This window comes from Canis aureus, chromosome 10, assembly GCF_053574225.1.
Source record: "Canis aureus isolate CA01 chromosome 10, VMU_Caureus_v.1.0, whole genome shotgun sequence".
Classification (NCBI taxonomy): Eukaryota; Metazoa; Chordata; class Mammalia; order Carnivora; family Canidae; genus Canis; species Canis aureus.
The window spans coordinates 67,505,604-67,529,227 of record NC_135620.1 but is presented as its reverse complement, the minus strand read 5'-3'; the positions used below and the strand labels follow the sequence as shown (position 1 = coordinate 67,529,227).

The 23,624-nt window shown below is 39.9% G+C and overlaps 1 protein-coding gene across 1 annotated transcript in view; it reads right to left on the bottom strand.

Annotated features, from left to right (window-relative positions):
* Window positions 1-1,284: 1,284 nt before the first annotated feature.
* MUSK (muscle associated receptor tyrosine kinase) overlaps window positions 1,285-23,624 on the bottom strand; it is an 89,641-nt gene continuing 67,301 nt past the window's right edge. The window contains exons 8-15 of the mRNA XM_077910926.1: window positions 23,359-23,365; window positions 17,219-17,482; window positions 12,026-12,201; window positions 11,340-11,363; window positions 5,399-5,600; window positions 4,690-4,881; window positions 3,368-3,516; window positions 1,285-2,066 (exon numbers count right to left, since the gene is read on the bottom strand). Of these exons, the coding sequence (XP_077767052.1) occupies window positions 1,285-2,066; window positions 3,368-3,516; window positions 4,690-4,881; window positions 5,399-5,600; window positions 11,340-11,363; window positions 12,026-12,201; window positions 17,219-17,482; window positions 23,359-23,365 (1,796 nt within the window). The remainder of the gene's footprint in view (window positions 2,067-3,367; window positions 3,517-4,689; window positions 4,882-5,398; window positions 5,601-11,339; window positions 11,364-12,025; window positions 12,202-17,218; window positions 17,483-23,358; window positions 23,366-23,624) is intronic.

The following is a 23,624-nucleotide window of genomic DNA, read 5'->3' as shown; positions in this document are numbered from 1 at the left end:
AAAAAAAATCAGTGAGACAGAAACTTTTTTTTTTTTTTTCAGAAAACCTGTAGGAATAAAAGAAGCAGATTAAATTTATGACAAGCGCACACGAAGGAAAATCTTCCACAGGAGAAGCAGCACCAAGACAGGGAAGGAAACTGGAATCACAGTAAGAACATAGCCTTACTGATTTCTCATTTTATTCCTTAGAAGCCCCCTATCTGTAAGGTATAAGCACAACTCTGTAGAATGCAAACAAATATAAAATTATGCATAAATGTGTGTTTTTAAAATTCAATTAAAAAAAAAAAAAAGAAAACTAGACCCCAGCACCCGTCTTCAGGTGGGGAGACAATGAATGGTTTTCCCTTCGCAGCGCTGCACCGTCCCTGCAGGTCTCCGGAAAGTCACAGGCTCTCACCACGGCCAGGAGGTAACTGAAACACGAAGCTCTGGATCCGACGCCGCAGGTCGGGGACCCAGGGGTCTGCGGCCCGGAGTTCCGGGGACCCAGGGGCGTGGCATGCTTGGCGGAACCGCACCCTCCGTCTGCCTTTCCGAGCTTGACTTTGGGTGGGTGGGTCCCGGGTGGGTCCCCGGGGCGGTCTGCGCCGCCTGTGCCGTCGTGGGGACACCAGGGGCTGCGAGCTCGCGTGTCTGCTAACGTGGCTTCCCATCTGGGGCCCCAGGGGTGGGGGGAAGTAGTGGGGGGATGGGGGACGGGATGGGGATGGAAGGGTAGGAATGGGGGTGTTGGGGATGTGGGGTGGAGGGATGGGGGTGGTGGAGGGGTAGGGCTGTGCGGGTGGGGGTGGGGGGTTGTAGGGGTGGTATCAGGGGATGCAGGGGTGGGGGGCAGGGATGTGGGGATGGAGGGCTGGGATGTGGGATGGGGGTGGGGGGATATAGGGGTGGTGTTGGGAGATCCGGGGGTGGAGGATAGGGATGGGGTGGTAGAGGGGAGTGATGGGGATGAGGTGGTGGTGGTGAATATGGGGGTGGTGGTGGGATGTGGGGATGGAAGGCTAGGGATGTGTAGGTGGGGGTGGGATGTGGGGTGGGGTTGTAGGGGTGGTGTCGAAGGTGGGGTGCGGGATAGGGATGTGGGGGTGGAGGGCTAGGGATGTGGGGTGGGGTTGTAGGGGTGGTGTTGGGGGATACAGGGGTGGGGGTGGAGGGCTAGGGATGTGGGGGTGGAGTGATGGGGATGGGGTGGAGGGGTAGGGTGTGGGGTGCAGGGCTGTGGGGGTGGGGGACAGGGCTGCGGGGCTCTGCGAGTTTCTGCGCCCCCCTCCCCCGGCCTCAGGCGCTCCCCTCGGCGCCCTCGGCCCCCCCGGCCCCCGCGCCCCCCGCGCCCCCCGCGCCCCCCTGGGCCTCGGCCTCAGCCTCGGCCTCCGCCCCCCGGGCCCGGTCCGCGGCGTCGGCCGCGTCGCACATGCGCTGCAGGATGCGGTGGATGCCGGGGAAGCCGGGCCGGTCGGCGGGCAGCGGGCTCCAGCACAGGCGCATGAGGTTGTAGAGCTCGAGCGGGCAGCGGGCGGGCCGGGCCAGGGTGCGGCCGGCGCGCACGTAGCGGATGACCTCCTCGTGCGCCAGGCCGTAGTAGGGCTGCAGGCCGTAGGAGAAGATCTCCCAGAGCACCACGCCGTAGGCCCACACGTCCGACTCGGTGGTGTAGCGGTTGTAGAAGATGGACTCGGGGGGCATCCAGCGGATGGGGATGGCGTCGTTTTCGTTGGCCTTGTAGTAGTCGGCCGAGTAGATGTTCCTGGACAGGCCGAAGTCGGCGATCTTGACCACCATGCCGTCGCCCACCAGGCAGTTGCGCGTGGCCAGGTCGCGGTGCACGAACTTGCGCTCGGCCAGGTAGGCCATGCCGGCCGCCACCTGCCGCGCGATGCCCAGCTGCTGCGCGCACGACAGCGGCGGCGGCGGCGGCGGCGGCGGGGGGCGGCCCGGGGCGGGCGGGGGCCCGGGGCTGCGCGGCGCCGCGTGCGGGGACCGGCTGCGGAGGAACTCGTTGAGGTCGCCGTAGGCCATGTACTCGAAGAGCAGGCACATGGGCTTCCCGACGGCGCACACGCCTGCAACCCGAGAGAGCGCGGCCTCGTTGGGGGCGCGGGGGGGCAGCGGGCCCTCCGGCCGGAGCCCCCCGACCGCACCTGGCCAGGTCGGGAACCCTCAGCTGGGCGGGGGGGTGGCGCCCGGATTTCTGCTGACAGCATCGCAGCCCGGCCCTCACCCCGTTTGTCCCGGGGTGGGTGAGTGTGTGTGGGGGGCGTCTCCCATTCGCCTCTCCCCCTCCTGCGCTCCCCACCACCCGCCGCCTTTCCCGCCTCTCGGTGGCCTGCCCCCTGCCAGCCTGTGACGACCGTCCTTGCAACCTGTTAGCTCTTTGAAAGCAGAAATCGCGTCTTATCCTTTTGTAAATCCCCTCCCCTCTCCTCTCCCAGGTGTCTGGCACTGGCCAGCGCTCAAGAAAGGTTTGGGGAGCGATCTAGTGAATGGAGGGGGGGGGCTGCCTTGAGCCTGCGATGCTCTGGGTTTCTGCTACTTCTGCAGAGAAGGGTGATAAGGAAGATGCGGTCTGAAACGCGGAAAGCATGGCAAACAATCCGGGATCTTAGGTGAAGCACTCGGTAAAACATTGCAAAATTTAGGATTTACAATGTTCGTTCCAGAAAGACAAAAAAAAAAAAAAAAAAAAGTTAATATTATGAATAGAGCCTCGGATTTAGTGCCAGGAGGACATCCCGGCGCGAGAATCTTAAATTCTTGCTATTTGCAAATCTTAGATTGTTGCTATCTTCGAGAGGGAAATGGGATACCTTGAAAGATTAGATCGTTTGGGCACAATTTCACGGTGCTGGGAAAATAGATGATCAGATCTGTTATCGTTGTTTCAGGCAAAAATTAGAAGTCTCCGTTCAAAAAGGAAGAGAAATAGTGAATGCTAATTATCTTGGCCTATTGATCTGGGGGCTGGGTTTTTTGTTTTTGTTTTTGTTTATTTTTAAATTTATTTTTTATTGGTGTCCAATTTGCCAACATATAGAATAACACCCGGTGCTCATCGCATCAAGTGTGGGGGTCGGTTTTTAATTCCAGGGATTTGGCAATCAGTGTATGTATAGATGCTAGAGAGAAGATTAAAGAAATGACAGCATATTTTTCTGAGAAGTTTTTAAAAAACCAAATTTTTGAATTGAGCTTATTCCATGCAGTGTTCCACTCCCCGGTGCAGAAAATATTACATGGGAAGGAACAGAGGTGTCTTTCTGATGAAGAAGTGAAGGGAAAAAGCACAAGAGCGGGAGGAAGGAGGGGAACTTGGAAAGACTCTGTTTTGGGGATGCAATACATTTCGCCACCTCTAGTTCCATACCTAAGAGTTTCACAATGTTGGGGTTATCAAACTCTGCCATGAGGGCTGCCTCCCTCTGGAAGTCAGCTTGCATGTCTGCTGAGGCTTCTTCTTTGAGCATCTTCACTGCCACCATGGTGAAAGGTTCATAGGGAAGTAAGCCCGGAGCCCTAGAGATACATTTATTTAGAAAGAAATCAAAGATCAAGAACATCATACGTGCCCACATGAATCCACCCACATCCATACACATTCCCTCCACTAGTGCAGCCTTTCCCAAAGCCACGGAATCAAAGAAAGATACCAATAGTAGATTGTACTTAAAACTCCTTGATTCCAGTGAATCAAAATCAGTGGGGCTATTTTCAACACAGATGGTTTTAAAAATGCATTCTTCGTACATTTCAGGAATTCTAAAGTACACAGACCCAATGAGATGATCATTACTGTCCTAAACCCTTAATCTCTGGCCAGAATCTAAATTCCTCGAAGGCAGGGACCATGGCTTACTCATCTTTATTTCCTTCTGAAGCCTAAAATGATGCCTTGCATATATTTATTTGGTTCCCCAGAAATACTTGTGTAGGATTTTCATTAATCCTACATGTAACCTCCGTACCAGGGCCACTACGAGTGGTGGTAAGGTTGTGTCCTGCCCAAGAACACCAGGACAATGCGACGGTTGGTGATTAAAAACCAAGTCCATGTTCTCTGGCCCAACTGTGTGTCTGTGAGCCACATCCATGCAGAAAGGGTATTTCCTTCCACTTCACACAGAGGAAATAAACAGGCTAGCTAGCATTGGCCCTTATATGACTCTTTCCTTGAGCTCCTTGTTTTCTGGCATTTTTGTGTTATTTTCCCCCCATTTCTGTTTTGCCGTTCTGTGGACATCTATTTCCTATCTACACATGTCAGGCTCTGAATCCTTCAGTAGAAATACTAGTTCAAAGTAAATTTTAAACAAAGTGGAGAATATAGCATAGAAAATGGAAGAGAAGTAAAATTTACAATTATTTGCCAAAAACAAAGCAAGAAATTATGATTAAAATGTATGATAAAATTATTTTCTGAAAAAGGAATCTCCTTAAACTTTGCTAATTGCATGTAGTTTGAACACTACACAAACGAAGATTCTCTCCTTCTGTCCAGCCCTATTTTTCATCAGGGAGGAAAAATTATTAAGATTCAAAGTATAGTGGTCAGTAAACTGGGGTTAATGATGTGAAGAATTATTTGATAATAATTATCATACATACAGCATAGGCATCAAGGCAGTGGTCTGGTAACTTTTCAGATAATACGTATTTCGGTGGAAAGATTTTTCACATGGGTAACTTTACCTTGCTTGAAAGACCCTTCCAAATGCTCCCTCTCCAATATCTCTCACATATTCGATGTTATTCCTCGGGTACTCCAGGCTGAGCAATTTGGGATTCAGAAGGAGTGGCATCCTCTGGTACATGGGGTTGGGATGAAGTCTGTCTAGCAAGAGCTCAGAAGGAAGAGTAGTGAGGGTTACTGCTGCCGATTCTCTGTAGGTAAGACAGGGAAGACCAATCAGGTGGGATCTTTGTACTCAGGCTTGGGTTTTACAGGGGTACGATGTTAGGAGGAAACAAAACAAATTATTCTAAGGCAGCCAAAGACCCTTCAGTTTTAGAGCAAGAGATATTTCATTTGATCTGGGAATCAGAAGTCACCTTTTCTTAGGAATTTTGTTCCTATCCAATCTAGCATGGCAGTAGGACCAAGAGGTGGGGGCAGCTGGGAACAGGAATAGCCATATTCTTCCAAATTACTGTTTAGATGTTATCTGCTGTGAAAAATTAACTTTAGGACATGTGATCCAGGCAAAAAGTTATTGATATTTTTTTTTTGTTATTGATATTTTTAAAGATTGTGGTGGGGCACTTAATCTTAAAGCATGGTAACTGATGTCATAAAGAGATGAGCAGTGTTCTAAAAATTCCTCCTCCTGTCCCCAATATTCAATTTGTAGGTTTTAAAATGCTACTTACTACATGTGGTCAGCTTAAATGAGAATCTCACCTTTTCTTATTTTTCCATTGTTTTCGTCTTCGGCAGCAATAAAAAGTAGTTACAGTAAGAAGTACAAATATAGCAGAGCTGGACATGATGGAGATTATTACAGTCATGGAGTACGTAGGTGAGACAGAGAAGGAGGAGGAAGAAGAGGAAGGCAAGTCTGGAATGTCCACACTCGGCTTTGAGGACGTCATGGGTGGGAATGCTGTAAGTAAACCAGAGTTCTTTTCATTCATTCTTAAACTTTCAAGAAGCAATCTTTGCATTCAAGCAATCTTCGCTGAACTCAAGCAAATTTAGTCAACTGAATTTAATTTTAAGAATATGGTTTCATGTGTCAGGTTCTCCCTGGCTATATATCTATAAAGTCCAAGTGTAAGAACCCAGAGATCCAGTTGTAAGTAAAAGCAACTTACAGAAGTTTAAGGATGAGGCCCAGAGAAAGGAACTATTCCTTTCCAAGACAAATGCAGATCCTGGGCTAGTGATCTTTACACTGTATCATGTTGTTTATGACCTGACAACAGTTACAGACATTATGAAGTTATTAAATAATTTCATGAAATTCCATTTGGAGACAGGATTGTCTAAAGCTGAGCTTTTTACACATTTACTGTTGATTTACAAACAAAACAAAAATAATAGAAAAGATGAAGAGTGGAAATATTAGGACACAAATGAGAAGTTGGTTCGTCTAAAAATTGAACCCCTGAGGTGCCTAGGTGACTCAGTGGTTGAGCGTCTGCCTTTGGCTCAGGTCGTGATCCCGGGGTCCTGGGATTGAGTTCCACATCGGGCTCCCCACGGGGAGCCTGCTTCTCCCTCTGCCTGTGTCTCTGCCTCGCTCTCTCTTGGTCTCTCATGAAGAGATAGATAAAATCTTTAAGAAAACAAAAATAAAGTAAAAATAAAAATTGAACTCCCGCCAAAGTCCTATTAAAAAGGTCACTGCAATATGAAAACAAGGTAAAATCTTCATTACCCTGGAAACCAAAAGATGCCATGTTCATATCACTCTGTAGAGTGCAAAGTCCACTGTATACCTATTAAAACAACCTTATTAATTTATATTTTATATTCTTTTAATTGACTGAGTAAAGACAAAAGCATGGATACAGAGTACCTTGATAATATAATTGACAAGAATGTTCTAATAGCAGACAGTGTACTTTGAACCCTACACAGAGGGAATAAACCCTGTTTTCAAATATTTGTGGAATATTGGCAGACACGATCTTTTGTCATGGCATGGAAGGAAATCTCTAATTTCAAAAGCAGAAATTACACTGATTTATTCTTTGACTAAAATGCAATTAACAGTAGACTAAGTAAAATCCAACAGGACATCAAAAAAAAAAAGAAGAAATTCAATAGCTTTTCACTCAAAGAGTAAAAAGTAGCCATAGTGACAGATTAGAAAACGACCTTCTGATAGAGTATATGAACTTTGGCCAAAGCCGTGCTCAGTGGTAAACTCGTAGAATTATCTCTTTTCATTAGATAAAAAGGATGAAAGTGAATGAGCTAGACATTTAACTCAAGACTTCGAAAAAGAAACAAAACTACAGAGAACAGAAAAATAGATGAGAAAGTAACAGCCATGAACAAGCAGAAATTAATAAGTTAGAATTACACATACCACAAATGCTAGATTTTAAAAATAGGTCAATAGTTGATCTTATATTTATAAAGTGGTCTAATCAGTGGAATTTTAATTTTTAAAAGACAAGAAAGGCACAAACATACGAAATTAGGAATGGTAAAAGAGTTATGACAGATCGAAATAAAAATGCAGTAACGTAATTATGCAGTTACATTTTTTTAATCTTTAGAAAAATGATAGGGCCCTATTACCAAATTTGAAAAATCAGAAAATCTGAAGGTAGTCAACCAGGAAATTTAAAAGTCACTCTTACAGAATTATGGATACATTCTTTTGGTCTCGAGAAGAGATAAAATTTCCAGATTTTATAAAATGTTCCAATATGAGAAATGAGAAAATGTGAGAAAATATCTACCAAACTATTTTAGAAAGTTATAATATTAATAATACAACCTGGCAATATTAGCACAAAAGAAAAGCGCATACCTAGTTAAGGAACGTAGGTTTCAAAAATCCTATATGAAATGTTACCAACTGGCTACAACATAGTAAAAGAATTATGTGGTTGATATAAGGAAATATATTTTAAAAAAAGGAAATATATGAATAGTAACAGATCACAAAGTCAAAAGAAAACTTGTATTGCAGTAGATGCCTAAAACTATTTGAAATGGGACACTTGTAAAAGCAGACATTTCAGGGGGTGCCCATATATGACTTCTTAATGTAGGGGTGGACACAGTTTCTGTGGCCTGAGCACCAGTGGGTAGCATGTGGTTTCAGAGCCCATGGAGACCAAGTTTGGTCACTGCTGGAAGACCATCATCTCAGGCACTGAAACTGGAAGAAAAGCACAGCAGTGCATTCATACAGCAGTAATAATAGCACATCTCATCAGGTATCACAGCAACGGTGGACTTTGACTTCCCAGGTTCCTTTACGTTTGGCTTGAAAGCTGAACGGACTTTCTTTGGACTGAGTCATCTGAAGGTTTTTTTTTTTTTTTTTTTTTTTTTTTTAATCAATCCAAGATGGGTGGGGTGGGGGGCTTAAATTGGAAAGCTGAACTTCCTGCTAATAATAAAGTAGGAGCAATCATTGAAAGACAGGAAGAGGTGACTGTTTTTATATCTGGATTTTGCAGGGCAGTTCAAACCATATTTACCCGTGAGGGAATATAATGTAATTTGTGAAATTGGTAGTATAATCTCATTAGTAAATATAAGGGTAATATTTTAATCAAAAATATCAGACCTGCGGCACCTGGGTGACTCAGTTGGTTAAGTTTCTGACTCAAGGTTGTGGCTCAGATCATGAGATTGAGCCCCGTGTTGGGCTCCATGCTCAGTGGGAGGTCTGCTTGGGATTCTCTCTCTCTCTCTCTCCCTCTCTGTCTCCACCCCCTCCCCCAAACAAATAAATCTTTTTTTAAAAAAAAAATCAGACATATTTAGGGAATAATCCATGATGACTTAGTAAGATTTATTTTCAAAATGCAAAAAAATTGGCATTGTTTGAATAATAATTTTGTTTTATGAATTTAATGATATCTTCCTTTCTGGATAGCTTTGTTATTCCTTGTTTATTGCTTCTGATCTGTTTGCTGTGGCCTTCCCTAGAGCGACATCGGCTATCTCTTTAAACTCAAATGATCAATCTGGATCTCCTTCTTTTTGTCTTTTTCTTCTGTCATCAGTTTTATCTCTACCCTTTCCATTTGATTGCCAGGGGAATTTTTATTCACTCATTCATCCATACATTAATATATTCGTTAAGTTCATATTGGTGTTGGGTATCAAGGATACTGTGGTAGACATGACAAGTCTTTGTGTTAAAGTATTTCGCTGGGAAACAATTAGGAAGCCCATAATTATCATAGAATGTAAGAAGTGTTAGAAGACTGATATGCTTGTGAACATCCTGGGGCCCAGGTCAAGGCTTACTAGGTAGGTTTTTAGAGTAAATAATTTTAAGTTAAATGTAAGGGATGAATCGGGAATAACCAGTTGAAGGTGTAAGTGTGTGGGTGGAGTGGGAGTTTGGGGGTGGGAAGGGAGGTAGTATTTCATAAAGAAGGACCAGCGTTTATCAGGGTCCAACTCAAACAGTTGTAGTGCTTTCCTGAAAGTGCAACTACAGGTTTCAGTGCTGACTTGGGGAGTGTGTATGGACAAGGCTGCAGATATCAGGCCTGGGTCATAAAAGGCCTTACATGCCATGGGAGGTAATTTGGACTTTGCCGTGCAGTAAATGGAGAGAATCATCGGATGGATTAGCGTCATTGGAGTAGCACGATCTGCTTTTTGCTTTAGAAAGATCGTCTGCCTGCAGCCTGACTTCCACAACTGATTTCAAAGTCCTGAATGCAGAGTTGGAAATAGGTGTTCAGTAACACACCATTTTATAGGATTTCCACCATGCAGGTGACAGGGATATAAAGAGAAAAACCTCAGTTTCCTTCTAAACAGAAGCCACGAATTGCTTATAGGAGAAAGCAATCCAGCTTATAGTAGATGACCAGTCATTTTCAAAACTAGAAGCTAGAAAAGAGTGAAGTCACATCTATAGATTCCTGAAAGAGGAGAAATGTCTTTCATGAATGTATCCAGCTAACAGAGCTTTCAACTATACAGGTGAAAGAAAGCTAATCTGAAGATCTGGGATACAGAGACTGTGTCACCCACAAACACGTCTGAGGACAAGCATAAAGTATATACAGCCCTACTGAATTCAGGAATAGTGAAATGCCTGCTAAAGAGACAAATAGCATGAAGGCATTACAAGCTCAAAAAGATATTTCACTTCCAAAAAAGTTATAAAAGTGAAAACTACTGAAATTCTACTGTGTACGTTCAAGCAAAAAAAGAAAAAAATTTTTCTATCACCCTTCAAAGCGACCTGGTAATATCTTTTAGAGTTTACTCAGAAATCAAGAAACTCTTTAGGAAATACTTGAGGGCTTTATACACTCCATGCCTTCTTTGCTTAACATATTAGCCTATCTGAAAAACTCAAGCCAACTTCTTCAATAATAATTGCATTTAACCAGGGAGCACACTTTTAGACATTCCCCATGACATGGTCAGGTGCAATGATCCGTTGACGACATTTGCTGTTCATTTTCTTACAGGTACCAAAGATAGCATAAAACTAGGTTTTTGAGGGCAGGAAACTGGCTTATTGTAGCTGATTTATGCTGCTCACATGTTTTAGAATCAGTATACAAGGCAGAAATTGGTGTGTGTGTGTGTGTGTGTGTGTGTGTGTGTGTTCCTGTTCCTGTCTAATGTAGGACTGACGTTCTCCACAGGAGACCCCCCCAATGAATGCTTGAATGGATGAATGAGTAAACAATCAAAGGATAACAAAGACCACAGTCACCAGTTAGAAGTCTAATCAAACTAAACTTTAGCTGCTTATATGACAAAGAATTGAACCATTTCTTTTTCATTCCTTCAATTTGGAAATAACAATTTGACAGGCTTCTGAAATAATAGATTTTTAGGGTTTCCATACCTCTCTTGTTTATTAACACTGAGCCATTCAAGTGGGACCAGTAGCATTCTTTCTTTTTAATACTGTAAGTCTTAGTCCTTGAAGGAAGCTGGTAAAATCAAGACCTGGCTCTTATCCAGGTGCTGAGGCAATTAGGCCCATAAGATAGATCACAGGAAATGATTATGATTTAAGCCTTAGAACACTCAAATCAGAGGAAGTTAATTGAAATGAAAGGTTTCCTAATTTCATTCTGAATTTCTCCATTCTGGTAGGTTAAAGCATTATCTCATCCAACTTTGTGTCTAGGATGTCTCTTTGGAAGCAACCTTCTTGAATTCTTTTCTAGGGATTTTGAGGCACCTGCTTATAAAACCGTTTGATTTGACCCTGTAAACTTTCTACTGGAAATTAGCTATCTTAAAAGCACCCATCTTCCAAAAGAAAGATCTGTTGTCACAAGTGAAGATCACAAATTGGTTCAATGAAGAAATAAAATTTGTTTTCATCTGTAAATAATTAAATGATATAAAAACAAAAATGTGAAATCAAAAGGGGACATTTTCAGTTTGGCTGATTTTGTAGCCATGAAAACAACTTATAACCTTGGGATAATGGATATTTGTTTCGTTCAGTAAATATGGTGCTCTTCATGGCCTAATTAGAAGCTGTAAGCTGAGATCTCTGATGATCTTCCTCACGTTTTACGCCAGTAAGCATAGCAAAAAACCTTTGAGAGGGGCCGTACATTCTGTTCTGGACATCATGAAGTAGGAGTGTAAATACGCATGCACGAATCCAATTACATACACATAAGGGTTGAAGGGCACAAACAAAATTACTTACTTGTTAAGTTTTCTTTTTTATAATCTGAGGGGGAAAGGATAAAAATTTGTTTTAAATGAGCATCCAGATACCTCACATATTCTGTGAGAGAGTGCTAAGAAATGCAAGTTCTCTTTCAGTTTTTCAATATACAACCAGAAAACATTCTTTGCATTCGAATGAGAAAGGATTGTGTCATTGAAGTTAAACCAGCTGTTAGGGCTAACAACATAGTTCCTTACAAATGAAGTTCATTAAACAACATGCAGCAACTCAGCTTTGTTTTGTGAGATCAGCATTTTCAACCATGTGGCTTATTTTTGCATGCTTGGAAATCTGCTTTGTCGGCGGGGGACTTTATTCTTTTATTCCACTCATCTGACATAATAGGAGGTTTCTTAGCCAGTTCTCTGCACATTCCAAAAGATGTTACAAGCTCTCATCAGATCCCCTTATGAAATAAGATCTTAAGCAGCAGTTAAAAGTGCTCCTTAATTTCTTTTTGAACAAATGAAATTAAACCCTAATGCTAATTTGTGCAATTAGGATAGGTGGTAGGATTCTGTGATTAGGTATCTAAAAAGGGCAGAACTCAAAAAAATAATTTAGAAATGCCTAGAAATATTAGGAGATTTAAGTTCACAACTTAGTTTCTTCAAAATAGTATATTTGTTTTAACCTCTGAAGTCTTGAGAGAACTCTGTTACCTAAATATGGCAGTCTGGTGCAGGCCGTGGGGTCCCAGTGCATGCTGGGGAGCTTGTTGCATTCTGGCACGGAGAGCAGGTGCATCCCAGATCGGTAGAGTCCTCTGTGAGCCTTTTCTTCCATTGCCAGCCATTCTTTTGCACAGAAAAGCTCCTTTACTGCCAGGCAGTACTCTCTAAAATATTTTATGGAGAACGAAACTTGATGAATCATAGCATATTAAGGCCAAATTTGTGGCAGAGCCTAGATTCTGTATTTTCAAAACATCATTAGAGTACATTGTCTGTTCTTGCAAAAGTGTTTTTGAAAGGATCCTTTCATTGTAAATAACGTGCGACTTTATGAAATATAGCATATTATCCCTGAGATGAAATGCTATCGTGTTTTGTTTTGAAAGCCTAGTTCATGTTCCTGGGGGAAAAGAATTTTGAAGTTCAAAAAGTAACAGATTAGGCATCCCTAGTATGCATTCTCTCAAATTCATGTTAAAATAAATCAGAGTGACAGAAACAAATTATATAGAGTTTAAGAAACACACGTAATAAAAGTCATAGATCATCGTCAATCAGTTTCCAGCCTGAGAGATTTCCCTATAATCTCAAGGCTACTGGGCAAAGGACTGAAGGGCACAGTTGGTGCCTCTCCATGTGTTGTCCACCAGAACAGAAGAGCGCCACCTTTCTGGCAGGTTACAGGAGGGCTTTTGGGTCCTTACCCACCTAAGCCTTGGGGAAGCTGCCGCTATCCCATTGTTGTGTGTGCTTCCATCTGAAAAAGCCAGAGTAATTTAATCTATTTAAATATGAAATGTTATGTTCATCCATGTGTTTTATTATGAGTGAAGAGGCTGAAGAAAGACTAGTTGGACTAATTAGAATTTTGTGTATATTTTTTGTATATTTTGTTTAAGCTCATCCTATAGAAAATAGGATAGACTACATCGGAGAAACCTGGTTAACTCCAAATTAAGATGTTTGGGATTAAAAATAAAAGGAAAGATTATTAAAGAAATTAGAGTTACTAACAATATTGCCCCTTCAGTATCTACAGGATTCAGAGAGGAGGAAATTATGTGTGCGTGTGTATATGTATATGTGTGTATACATATACATATATATGTCACAATGGTGTCTTTTAAAAATACTCATGCCTACACTGCCACTTTTCTGGGCAACCACCTGTCAATGTGCACCAACTGAACATGTGTGGAATGAAAGGGCCGTGCATATGAATGTGATGGGATACAATGAGGTCCTGGGAACAACAATAGGATTTAGAATTCTTGAAGTGTCTGTAATGGAAAGGAGAGCAATGAGGCTTTCCAGGCTTCTGAGAACTTGAAGAACCAGAGGAGCATTGCTTAGTTTGCTGTTCCTTATGCTGGGTCCCACCTGTGGGTCACACAAACACAACTTTCTGCATTCAGACAGCACTGTTAAACTGGGCAAAAATAATTCGTGGCAGGTGAAAAAAATTCTGTAGCCCACATTACGTGGAGGAAGCCAATATCCTGGAGAGTTATTTTTTTTGCTCTAAACAGAAGAACACATTAGAAAAATTTTTATTTGTTTTGCTTTGTTTCATTGACATGTATTAAAGATGATCTCTATAGAAGAGTTTTTCACAAGGAAAAAAAATAAGGATGAAATGGAAAATAAACTGAAGACCAAGTTAACTTGAACATAGTAGTAACCGAAGAAAATAAAGACCACAAAGAAGTGAAAGTGACACCAAACGACTTAAAATTGTCATTAAAATTTGTAAGGAAATGGACTGCAAGACATTGGACAAATAACAGAGGAGAATTTGGCAAGTCTGAACTGAATGCAGAGAGAAAGAAGGAACAGTGAAACTGTTGTGTGCGGAGACAGCTGAGGAGGAAGAGCCAGCAAGAAATCCAGAGTACAGATAATGTTTCCCAATAAGAAAACTAGAACATGTAAAAAAAAAAAAAAAAAAGGAAAAAGAAAATACTCGAAGATATACTAAAAGAAAACATTCTTAGGACAGATAGGATGTAAACCTGATCATTAAGGCACATTATATTATTGATAAGAAAGAAAATAATTAAAATAGAATTACTCCCAGATGAATTTCACAAATATTTGAATCTCAAAGATTAAAAAAAAATCCCCCTACCATTTGGCAAGAGAAAAATATTCCCTATAAAGGAACAAGATTCGGGATTGCTCTATATGTTCTTCATGGCAACACAGCCAAAAAACAATTAAGAGGGCATAAGATTTTGAGGAAAACTGAATGTAACACAAGACTTAAATAGTTAAAACCACCCCCCCACACAAAAGAAAAACACAAACACACAAGATTATGGTAAAGAGTTTTTTACATACAATCTTCTAAAAAAAATACTTACTCTAGCTGAACAAGAGATGAATTTAATAAAAACAAAGATTTTCTATGATATGAATGAAAGTGAGCATCAAGGATACATAAGAGGTCTGTATCAGGTAGTTGTATATATGATTATGTTATCAAATATAAAAGCTAAAATAATGGTCTAAAAATTGAACATTGGCAGAGAAAACAGTTGAATAATACTAACCTGATTTACAATTCCAGATAAAATTTAAAGATCAAGTGTATTCAGTCAAATTATACTTAATTAGGCCTACCTTCAACACCATGTTTTTAAAATCACAACTTATCTGCCATCCTTGGCACTCCTGATCTCCCTTAACCTAGTGTTCATTTTTTCTTTTCTGATGATACAAGAGACCTCCTAAGGTAATATAGAAGTTATTTATTTATTATATCTCTTGCTCATTTTCTTCTTCTGCTAGAATGTAAGCCTCATGAACAAATGCCCTAGCATAGTGCTTGGAGACCAGTAGAAGCTCAATAAATATTTGTTGAATAAAAGAAATTCTTTGTCATTCATGGAAAGTTGCACAAATTATTTAATTACTATTTATGATTAGAAAACCATGAGTGTATGTGGAATTTAAGAAACAGGTGAACATATGGGAGGGGGGAAATAAAAAGGGAAACAAACCATAAGAATCTCTTAAAAAGATCGAGAACAAACTGAGGGGTGATGGAGGGAGGTGGGTGGGGGATGGGCTAGATCCGTGATGGGGATTAAGGAGGGCACTTGTGATGAGTGTTGTATGTAAATAATGAATCATAGAATTCTACTCCTGAAACCAAAAGAAGAAGAAGAAGAAGAAGAAGAAGAAGAAGAAGAAGAAGAAGAAGAAGACGACGACAGAGAAGAAAACCATGAATAATAAAATGCTTTTAAAAATCTCACAAAAAAACTAGAAATAACTAGAAATGCAAATTGGTTGAACACCTTTGAACCCCTTGGAAGGATAAGGCAAACAAAAGCTATCATAAAAGCCATTACCAAAACAGCAAGGAAGCATAAAATGAGAATCTCTGAAGAGCAGACTTACTAGTTATTAACAATAAGTTCAATTTTAGTTGAATGCTGTTGGTGCAAAAAGCAGAAGATGCCAGAACTGGAAGGAAGCATCCTTAGAATAAACACTTCCTGTGAAAAGGTTTACTGTATCACTACCAAATTATTGAATCAAATAGATGAAACTTCCTTAGGGGCAGAAAGCATTGGACAATTTAATTACTGTTTATAGTAATATCTACATAATAAATTTGAATTTTGTAGCTTAAAAGTAGAGAGTCTTTTTTTAAGTGTCTAATTTATTTTACAATTATATGTCAGACAAAAGAAGACCTCAATATGATATTAACGTGAAAATTTTTAGACTATATTTTCTGACTATATTTTAGACTAAAATTTTAGACTATATATTTTCATTGTGAATGAAATGTTCAACCACAAGGATTTAAAAAAATAGAAACAATTTTCAGATAACAAGTACTATTGAAATAACAATTGGAATTAGGAAAGAAATCTCTTTATGCTACCATTGACTTAAAGATTTAGGAGATTATACTATTCTAATAAATTTGAAATCTCATTGAAAGGGATTTTTTTCCCTAAAAAGACCAAAAGAGGTAAATTATTCTCAATCTTAAAAACAACATCTGTGGCTCTTGCATGTAAACTGGCCTAGGGATATACATGTTGGAAAGTTACTCAGTAAATTTATTTTGTGCTAGTATACAAAGTTGCGATCAATTTTAATTCTGGTTGCTTCTCAAGAGATACTTAGATGTCCTGTGTGATAAAAATATAATCTTCTTGGGTGAAGGAACAAACAAACTATATTCCTCTTACAATTTCTCCAAACCCTCAAAATTTGCAGTGTGTTGAGGAATAGAGCATTCTGTTTTAATGACCTCACTGCCCTACAATTATATCAATATTTAAATAGTTTCTGGTTTTATCAAAACAGAGGTGGAAATGTGCTGTGCTGGTAGATTTCATGTGTTTTCTTCAGAAGAAAACAGTATCTGTCTGGTTTCTAACATATTCCACGGGAACAATTTATCCTTTAATCCTCTCTGTTTTGCAGATGAGGAAACTGAAGGTTAGCCAAGATCACATGTATCTAGAAAGCAGTACAAATAGTATTTCAACTTTGTTCTATTTGGCTCAAAAGCCAGTTTGATTCCTGTCTTTCCTACATAAGAAGTAAATAAAGGCAAAATAGTTCTATCAAACGTTGATTTATGAATTTCCATGTTTAAAGAGTATGGGGGTTTTAAGGAAATCACTATTTACTACCACCATCACCACTACCACCGTGAGAAAGAATGTTAGTATTTAAATTAGAACATCAGGTGGAATGTATCTTAAAATAATATGCATATTATAGAAAGTAATATTCTGAAATGCTCACCAGGGTCTCATAATCATGGGCAGATAGTGCTAAAACATTTGAAATGGGCCTTTTCTCTATTTTTGCTTACTATTGAGGTCCATGTTTGTTTAGGCCTTTTTTTTTTTTTAAGGATTTTTAAAAAATTTCCTAGAAAGCTAGAATATTTATGAATATGATAATGCAAACAATAACAAGTAGAGTAGAGTATGATAGCTTTTATGACATTTTCTAGAAGCTCAGAGCCCTCGGATTATAGGATGTCATCAGTGATTTACATGGTAGGAATTCTGTCCAATTAATTACTTTCTGTTTTGGACAAAAGCCACCTTTTGCCTTTATCGTAGCACATGACAACCTCTTTTGAAAAGCTCTTCCTGTTTGCCTTCAAGAGAATTTTCCCATCTGTTTCTTCTTTTATTTTACCTGCAAATAGGTGTAGGCGTGGGCACTACCCCAGGGTTGCAGCCTTGGAAGATGTGATTACACAGCAAAGCCTCAGCAGCCGGCCGGCAAAATGGGCTCACTGCCTTCAGTTCATTCCAGGCGGTGTGAACCAGCAGTTCTTGGGCCTCCTCAGGGTCTGCGTAGGAGTTGTTGAAGAAAACAAGAGCGTCTTTGGCCAGGACAGCATTACATACCTCCCCTCTGTACTGGGCGCAGTAGCCTTTGTTGTCTTTCTGTAGCTTACTGAAACAAGAAATGAACAGCGTTCTCCATCCCATGCTATTCCTTAGCATTCAGTCTAGCTTGTATTTTTTTTATTTTTTCGATTTCCACCTCTGTGTTGTCACAGAAATAGGAGAAGATTGTGCTATAATCTTCCCAGCTTTCCAGCTATAATTCTGTCACCCTCCAGCTACTCTGGAGAGTTATTAGAAGGATCATCATATGGGTTAAGGGATGTGGAAAGCTTTGAGAACAATCAAGGACTGGATAGATTGGAGTATTTTTTATCATTTCACATTATAAATAGAATTTAACTATCCTTGGTTAAGCCACTTCATTTGCTCCTTACGAATGGGGCTGATGTCAGCAAGTAAAATACATCTAAAGAACATACGCACGGTGACGATTAACAAATGACTGAGCATAACAGTCCTGGTGGATGTAGTTTATTTATATGTTGTGATAGTTAAGTTCCTGAATTTTGTAGAACACATACATCTTTGCGATACCTTCCATACCCAGATTCTCTCACTCACACATCTTCCCAGCATTTCATTAAAGACTAAAAAGAAAGCCACATAGGGAGGAGGAGGCTTGGGATCAGGCTCTCAGAGGAGCAAAACAGATCTTCAGTTTTGCTGTTTTCTCATCACATGGCTTGGGGCAAGTCATCTGGTCCCTCAGAGTGCTGAGGTCCTAATCTGTTGAGTGATGTTAGTAATTAATCTCAACTCAGATTATGTGTTAATGGATACTATATGAGGAAGAAACCTAAATTGCATGGTGCTAGCACAAAAATAAGATTAAAAGCTTATCGGCTATAGCAACTGAGGAGAATGAGAGGGAGAATGGAAAATACTGCTGGTACTCTCTGCACATATCCACTGTCCCCTAATGGAATGCTGGGAATTATAATAACTCCTATGCTCACCTGACAAATATTTATTGAGCACTAATTATGTGTAGGCACTGTGATGGTCTCAACATATTCTTATGCCTTCCATCAGATCTATATTGTTAACAATGACAAAAAAACTAAGTTGTATTCTTACGTACATTTGTACAGTTGTTGGAATTTCACATTTCATTATCTTTATATAAAGGACTTATAAGGTAAGAAAATTAAACAAATTGGAATTTGTGGGAAATTTTTAAATTGTGAAGAGACTCCATTTAAATTCGAACAATTGATATCTGAATTAGAAACCATGACTGACTGGTGTTCAAAGCAAATCTGTTAAACAACATACAGCTCATTCCAGTGAATCCATGAACTTCCAAGAAATACCAGACTTTGAAATGATGTTTTATAATATAGACTCTTTCTCTAATTCAGACTAGCCTTTTACTGTTAGCCAAAACAGATCTTATTGTATTACTTATAGTTTGTAGTTCATTTTTTAAAATGAAGGACTTGAATAAGAAAAAACAAAGCTCTCATGAAAACTTGGGCCAGGTAGGGTTGAGCAAACACCCAGAAAAATAGTTTTCCAGCTTCTCAGGGAAACCTGGTCTGTGATAGTATTAAGAAAGTTCAAGAGAGGTAAGAATGTTGTGCTTTAAGAAACTGAAGAATAATACCTAATAACAAGAAGTACTTCAAACTGGTTTACTTAATGGTCTCACATATTAATATAAAAGGGGGATAGATAAAAGCAGGTAGGATTCTTTTCACTTAACACAAAAACCGCATCATGTAAGTTAACTATTTCCCCAAGTGCCTCTGAGCTGAGAATTACTCAGGTTCTGCTCTCATGTATCAACCATCAGCTGACTCTGTCTTTATTTTTTCATAAGTATTATTAAAATCAAACAGCATTCGTGATCGTTCCTTTAATTATACAAGCAAAAAAGAAAATCCAGAAAACGTAGACAGAAGAAAAATTAATAAAAATAGCCTCAAAAATAAGGATTATTGACAATTAATAATCAGTCCCTCTCTGTGTATGTCTACTGCCTTTCTTAATAGGAGCCCGGGAAAAATCTTTGAAACAACAACAATCTTTGGCCTGCTAGTATTGGGTCCTCATTTATTTATTAGCTGTATAATGTAAAAAAAGAAAAGAAAAAAAAAGCAGAATTGGTTTTGAATAGAAATGAGACCTTATAATTTTGGTTCTTTCTGCCAGCCTGCAGAGAAGTAGCCTGGGGAAACCCTCTGCATGCTGAGGAAAGACATAAAACATAAAGTGTATGGTTCTTACTAATTTTCTATGCCTCTGTGATGTTCCTAGGAGCCTTAAAAGACTTAGCTTTGGAAATGTAGCTATGCTAAGATCAGCTCTACAAGGTAAAGGAGATACAGGATCAAATACATACGTATTACATACACACACGCATATATACACGCACACACATATACATGTATACAGACTGCCCAGTCACACTTTCAGAGTTTAAACCACTTCCCTTTCCTCTCCACTTTTGCAGATTTATACACCTCTAATTTTTTTTTTTGGACTGGTCAAATTTTAGAGGCAAGACATGGAGGCATGTAAGGGCATTGTGCCTCATCCTCCTAACCCTATCCCTTAAAAAATTTAAACGAGGGTCACAGCAAAAATAGGGGAGACAAGATGAATGCAAAGAATTTCCACTGATGTCTTTTGCTATCTTTTGAATGAGACCTGTCCAACTGAAGTTCTGTTCCTCTGCTCATAGCTCTTGGAACCGCCATTGGAGCAACACCAGAAGCAGCTGGTCCTGTTGGTCCTTCGAAACAGTGGGGCAGAGGTCACAGGGATCTGTTCACAGAATGCTGGTTATTTTGGAATGGTCTGCCGGACAAGCTCCAAAAATGCTAGTTCATATTGCGCATCGAGCCAGTCCCTCTCTTGCCTCCTGACAAATGAAACCTGGCTGACCTCCCTTTCTGTAAAGTTTTTCTCTTTAGAGGCAACAATGGATATATGATCTCAAGTCCCTCTAACGTGTAACAGACAACTCTCCTTGGTCAAATTGAATATTTGAAGGATTCTCACTATATCTTTTATTTCTCTCTGCTTTAACAGACATGAACCACATACAATAAAGCATTTTTATTTTTTATTTTTTAAATATTTTCTTTATTTATTCATGAGAGACACAGAGAGAGGCAGAGACACAGGCAGAGGGAGAAGCAGGCTCCCTGCAGGGACTCAATCCCAGGACCCCAGGATCACGACCTGAGCCAAAGGCAGACGCTCAACCACTGAGCCACCCAGGTGCCCCCCAATAGAGGATTTTTAAATGTGATCTTGCAGTTTCTATGAGCTGTCCCATAGAAACAAGGACTTATCTAGAAGACCAGCTGAGGCTAGTTTGGGTTAAAGCAATCCCACTCCTCCAGTGGAAACTCCCACATCTTTCCCCAACCTCCTGAGAGGTGGCACACCTGAGAGCTATTCCTGTCTCCTGGCACAGAATTTCCTCCTTATCCATGGTTTCCCTCTCTCTCGTGTCAGTTGTTCTCAGTCAACCACAGTCCAGAGGCAGATGCGCCTCCTGACGTAGCATCAGAAGATCACAGGTAGCCTCACACTGTCTTATCACTCACCTCGTTTTGTGTCATCTCATTAGCATTTGATCATCTCAAATCATGACAAGAGGGGTGAGTACAGTACAGTAGGATATTTTGAGAGACCACATTCATAACTTTATTACAGTATATCACTATCATCGTTCTATTGCATTATTACTGTCGTCAGTCTCTTACTATGCCTAATTTATAAATTAAACTTTTTCATAAGGGATCCCTGGGTGTCTCTGTGGTTCAGCACCTGCCTTTGGCCCAGGGCGTGATCCTAGAGTTCCGGAATCGAGTCCCGCATCAGGCTCCCGGCATGGAGCCTGCTTCTCTGCCCTCTGCCTCTCTCTCTCTCTCTCTGTCTATCATGAATGAATAAATAAATAAAATCTTTTAAAAAACGTTTATCATAGATATGGATATATAGGAAAAAACCATAATATATGTAGAGTTCAGTACCACCCAGGGTTTCAGGTATCTACCGTGGGTCTTGGAACATACCACCTGTGGATAAAGGAACTTTCCTTATATAGCAACTGCCTACAGCAACTGTACTTTCTCAACAAGTGTGATGACAGGGTTCTACCCCACTTCCATTCTCTAGAGCAAACTGGAATTATTTTATTCTTTCATGCCTAGTGTCTTTGTAGATGGTTCGTTTTCTAAGGCAGTGGGCAGCAAATATAATCCACAGGCCCTCTGCCTGTTTTTTTATACTGCACATGAGCTAAGAATGGTGTTTACATTTTTAAGGGATTGAAAAAAATCAAAAGAAGTGAAAATTATATGAAATTTAAATGTCAGTGTCCATAAGTAACATTTTATTGGAACAGAGCCACGTTCAAGCATTTATGAAGTGTCTGTGGTTGCTCTAGTCCTGCAACAGCAGAGCTGAGCAGTTGCAACAGAGACTGTATGGCCACGAAGCCAAATCTATTTACTATCTGGCCCTTTACAGAAAAAGGGTTTGCTAACCCCTACTCTAAGACATAGATCAAATGTCATTTTTCTAAAATGGATATGGTTTCCTTTGAAAAACACCTGTTGTAGTTCTTCTGACTAAAATTAGCACCTAGTTTTTGTGTAAAATAAAGATGTAAAAAATGATGTAAAGAAGAAAATTTTAATTTCAAAAATTTGAAAATTATATTAGCCAAATATATAAACACTGTATATATTTGTGCACATGTCAGTTAAATCAGTCTATATGTAAGCATAATATATACAGTGTCATATATACTAAATATAGTGTATACACATATGGTTATATATACAGTTTATTTAGAATTATTCTGTAAAAGCATTTTTGTATCCTGCATTTTTATTTAGCATGATTTTAATAAGCATTATTAAGAATATAATAATTCCACGGAATTAGAATCAGTAGTTGGAATTCTTGGTCCTGCTGAGTTATCATGCTATCTGGGTTAGTGTGGTAGTTATCAAACCTAAGTTCTTGAGTCTGTCTACCTGAGCTCAGATTGAGGGTTTATGGTTTACAAGCTATGTGGTCTGGGCAACTCCTATTGCATCAGGTTCCTCATATTAAAAAAGAGGGATCATAATAGGTCTGGCCCCATAAAGTCACTGTAATGTTAATATGAGAAAAGTGGTGATCGTAAATGTACCACAGAACTTAGCTGTTATTATTATTACTATTATTAATTAATCATTCTGAATCTTAGTTTTGTTATTTGTAAAATTAGATAAAAAACAGTTATGAAGCTTCATAGAATTTTTATGAAAGTCAATTTTCCTGAAAATAAAACACTGTACATTGCAAAATGTTATATTACAAGGTCACACTTTCTTATCTGCAAGATAAAGCTATGAGGGAGAATTGGGGAGTCAGGTCTGGGTTTAATTTCCAAGTCCAGGGATGCCTGGGTGGCTCAGTGGTTGGGCATCTGTCTTTCAGGTTGTGATCCCAGGGTCCTGCTTCTCCCTCTGCCTGTGTCTCTGCCTCTCTCTCTGTGTCTCTCATGGATAAATAAAAAAAAAATCTTTAAAAAAAGGTATTCTTTAAAAAATAAGAATAGTAATTTCTAAGTCTATCACTTAATGTTTGTGCAAGTCACTGGAACTCTCCAGCTCAAAGAAATTCTCTTAGTTTCTTTTCTGTACAATCAGGATAATAGTAGTATCTGTTTCATAGGGATGTCCTGAGGATAAATCTAAATAATGCATGTAAAGCTCTTAGCACGGTGTCTGATAAACACTAAATATGTAATAGTTGTTACCTATCTTCATTTTCATTATCATCTCATAAGAGTATTAAAAGGATTAGAAATTAGAAGGATTCTGAAAGTTTTACAGTACTTAGCAAATAGCAATAATAGCAGGTCAAACAAAAAACACAACAAAACCTCGATGTGACAGTGATATATCTTACCTCCATTCTATTAACAGGAAAGGAAGTTCCCACAGGAAATCACATGAAAAGGGGGAAAAGAAACAAAAGTTAGTATATTTTGATCTTAAGATTTGCAAGAGATAGCTTTGATAGCACTAAGTTTCTGGAAAGTTCTCTTCAATTAGGCCAGACACTGCATTAACAGGCAGATTTGGAGGAAATTAAGAGAAAACTGAGAGTCCCAGGAGCTATATTCTTTTCACTCTGGGTCCACCACCATGGCATCATCAGCCCAGGCAGAGTCA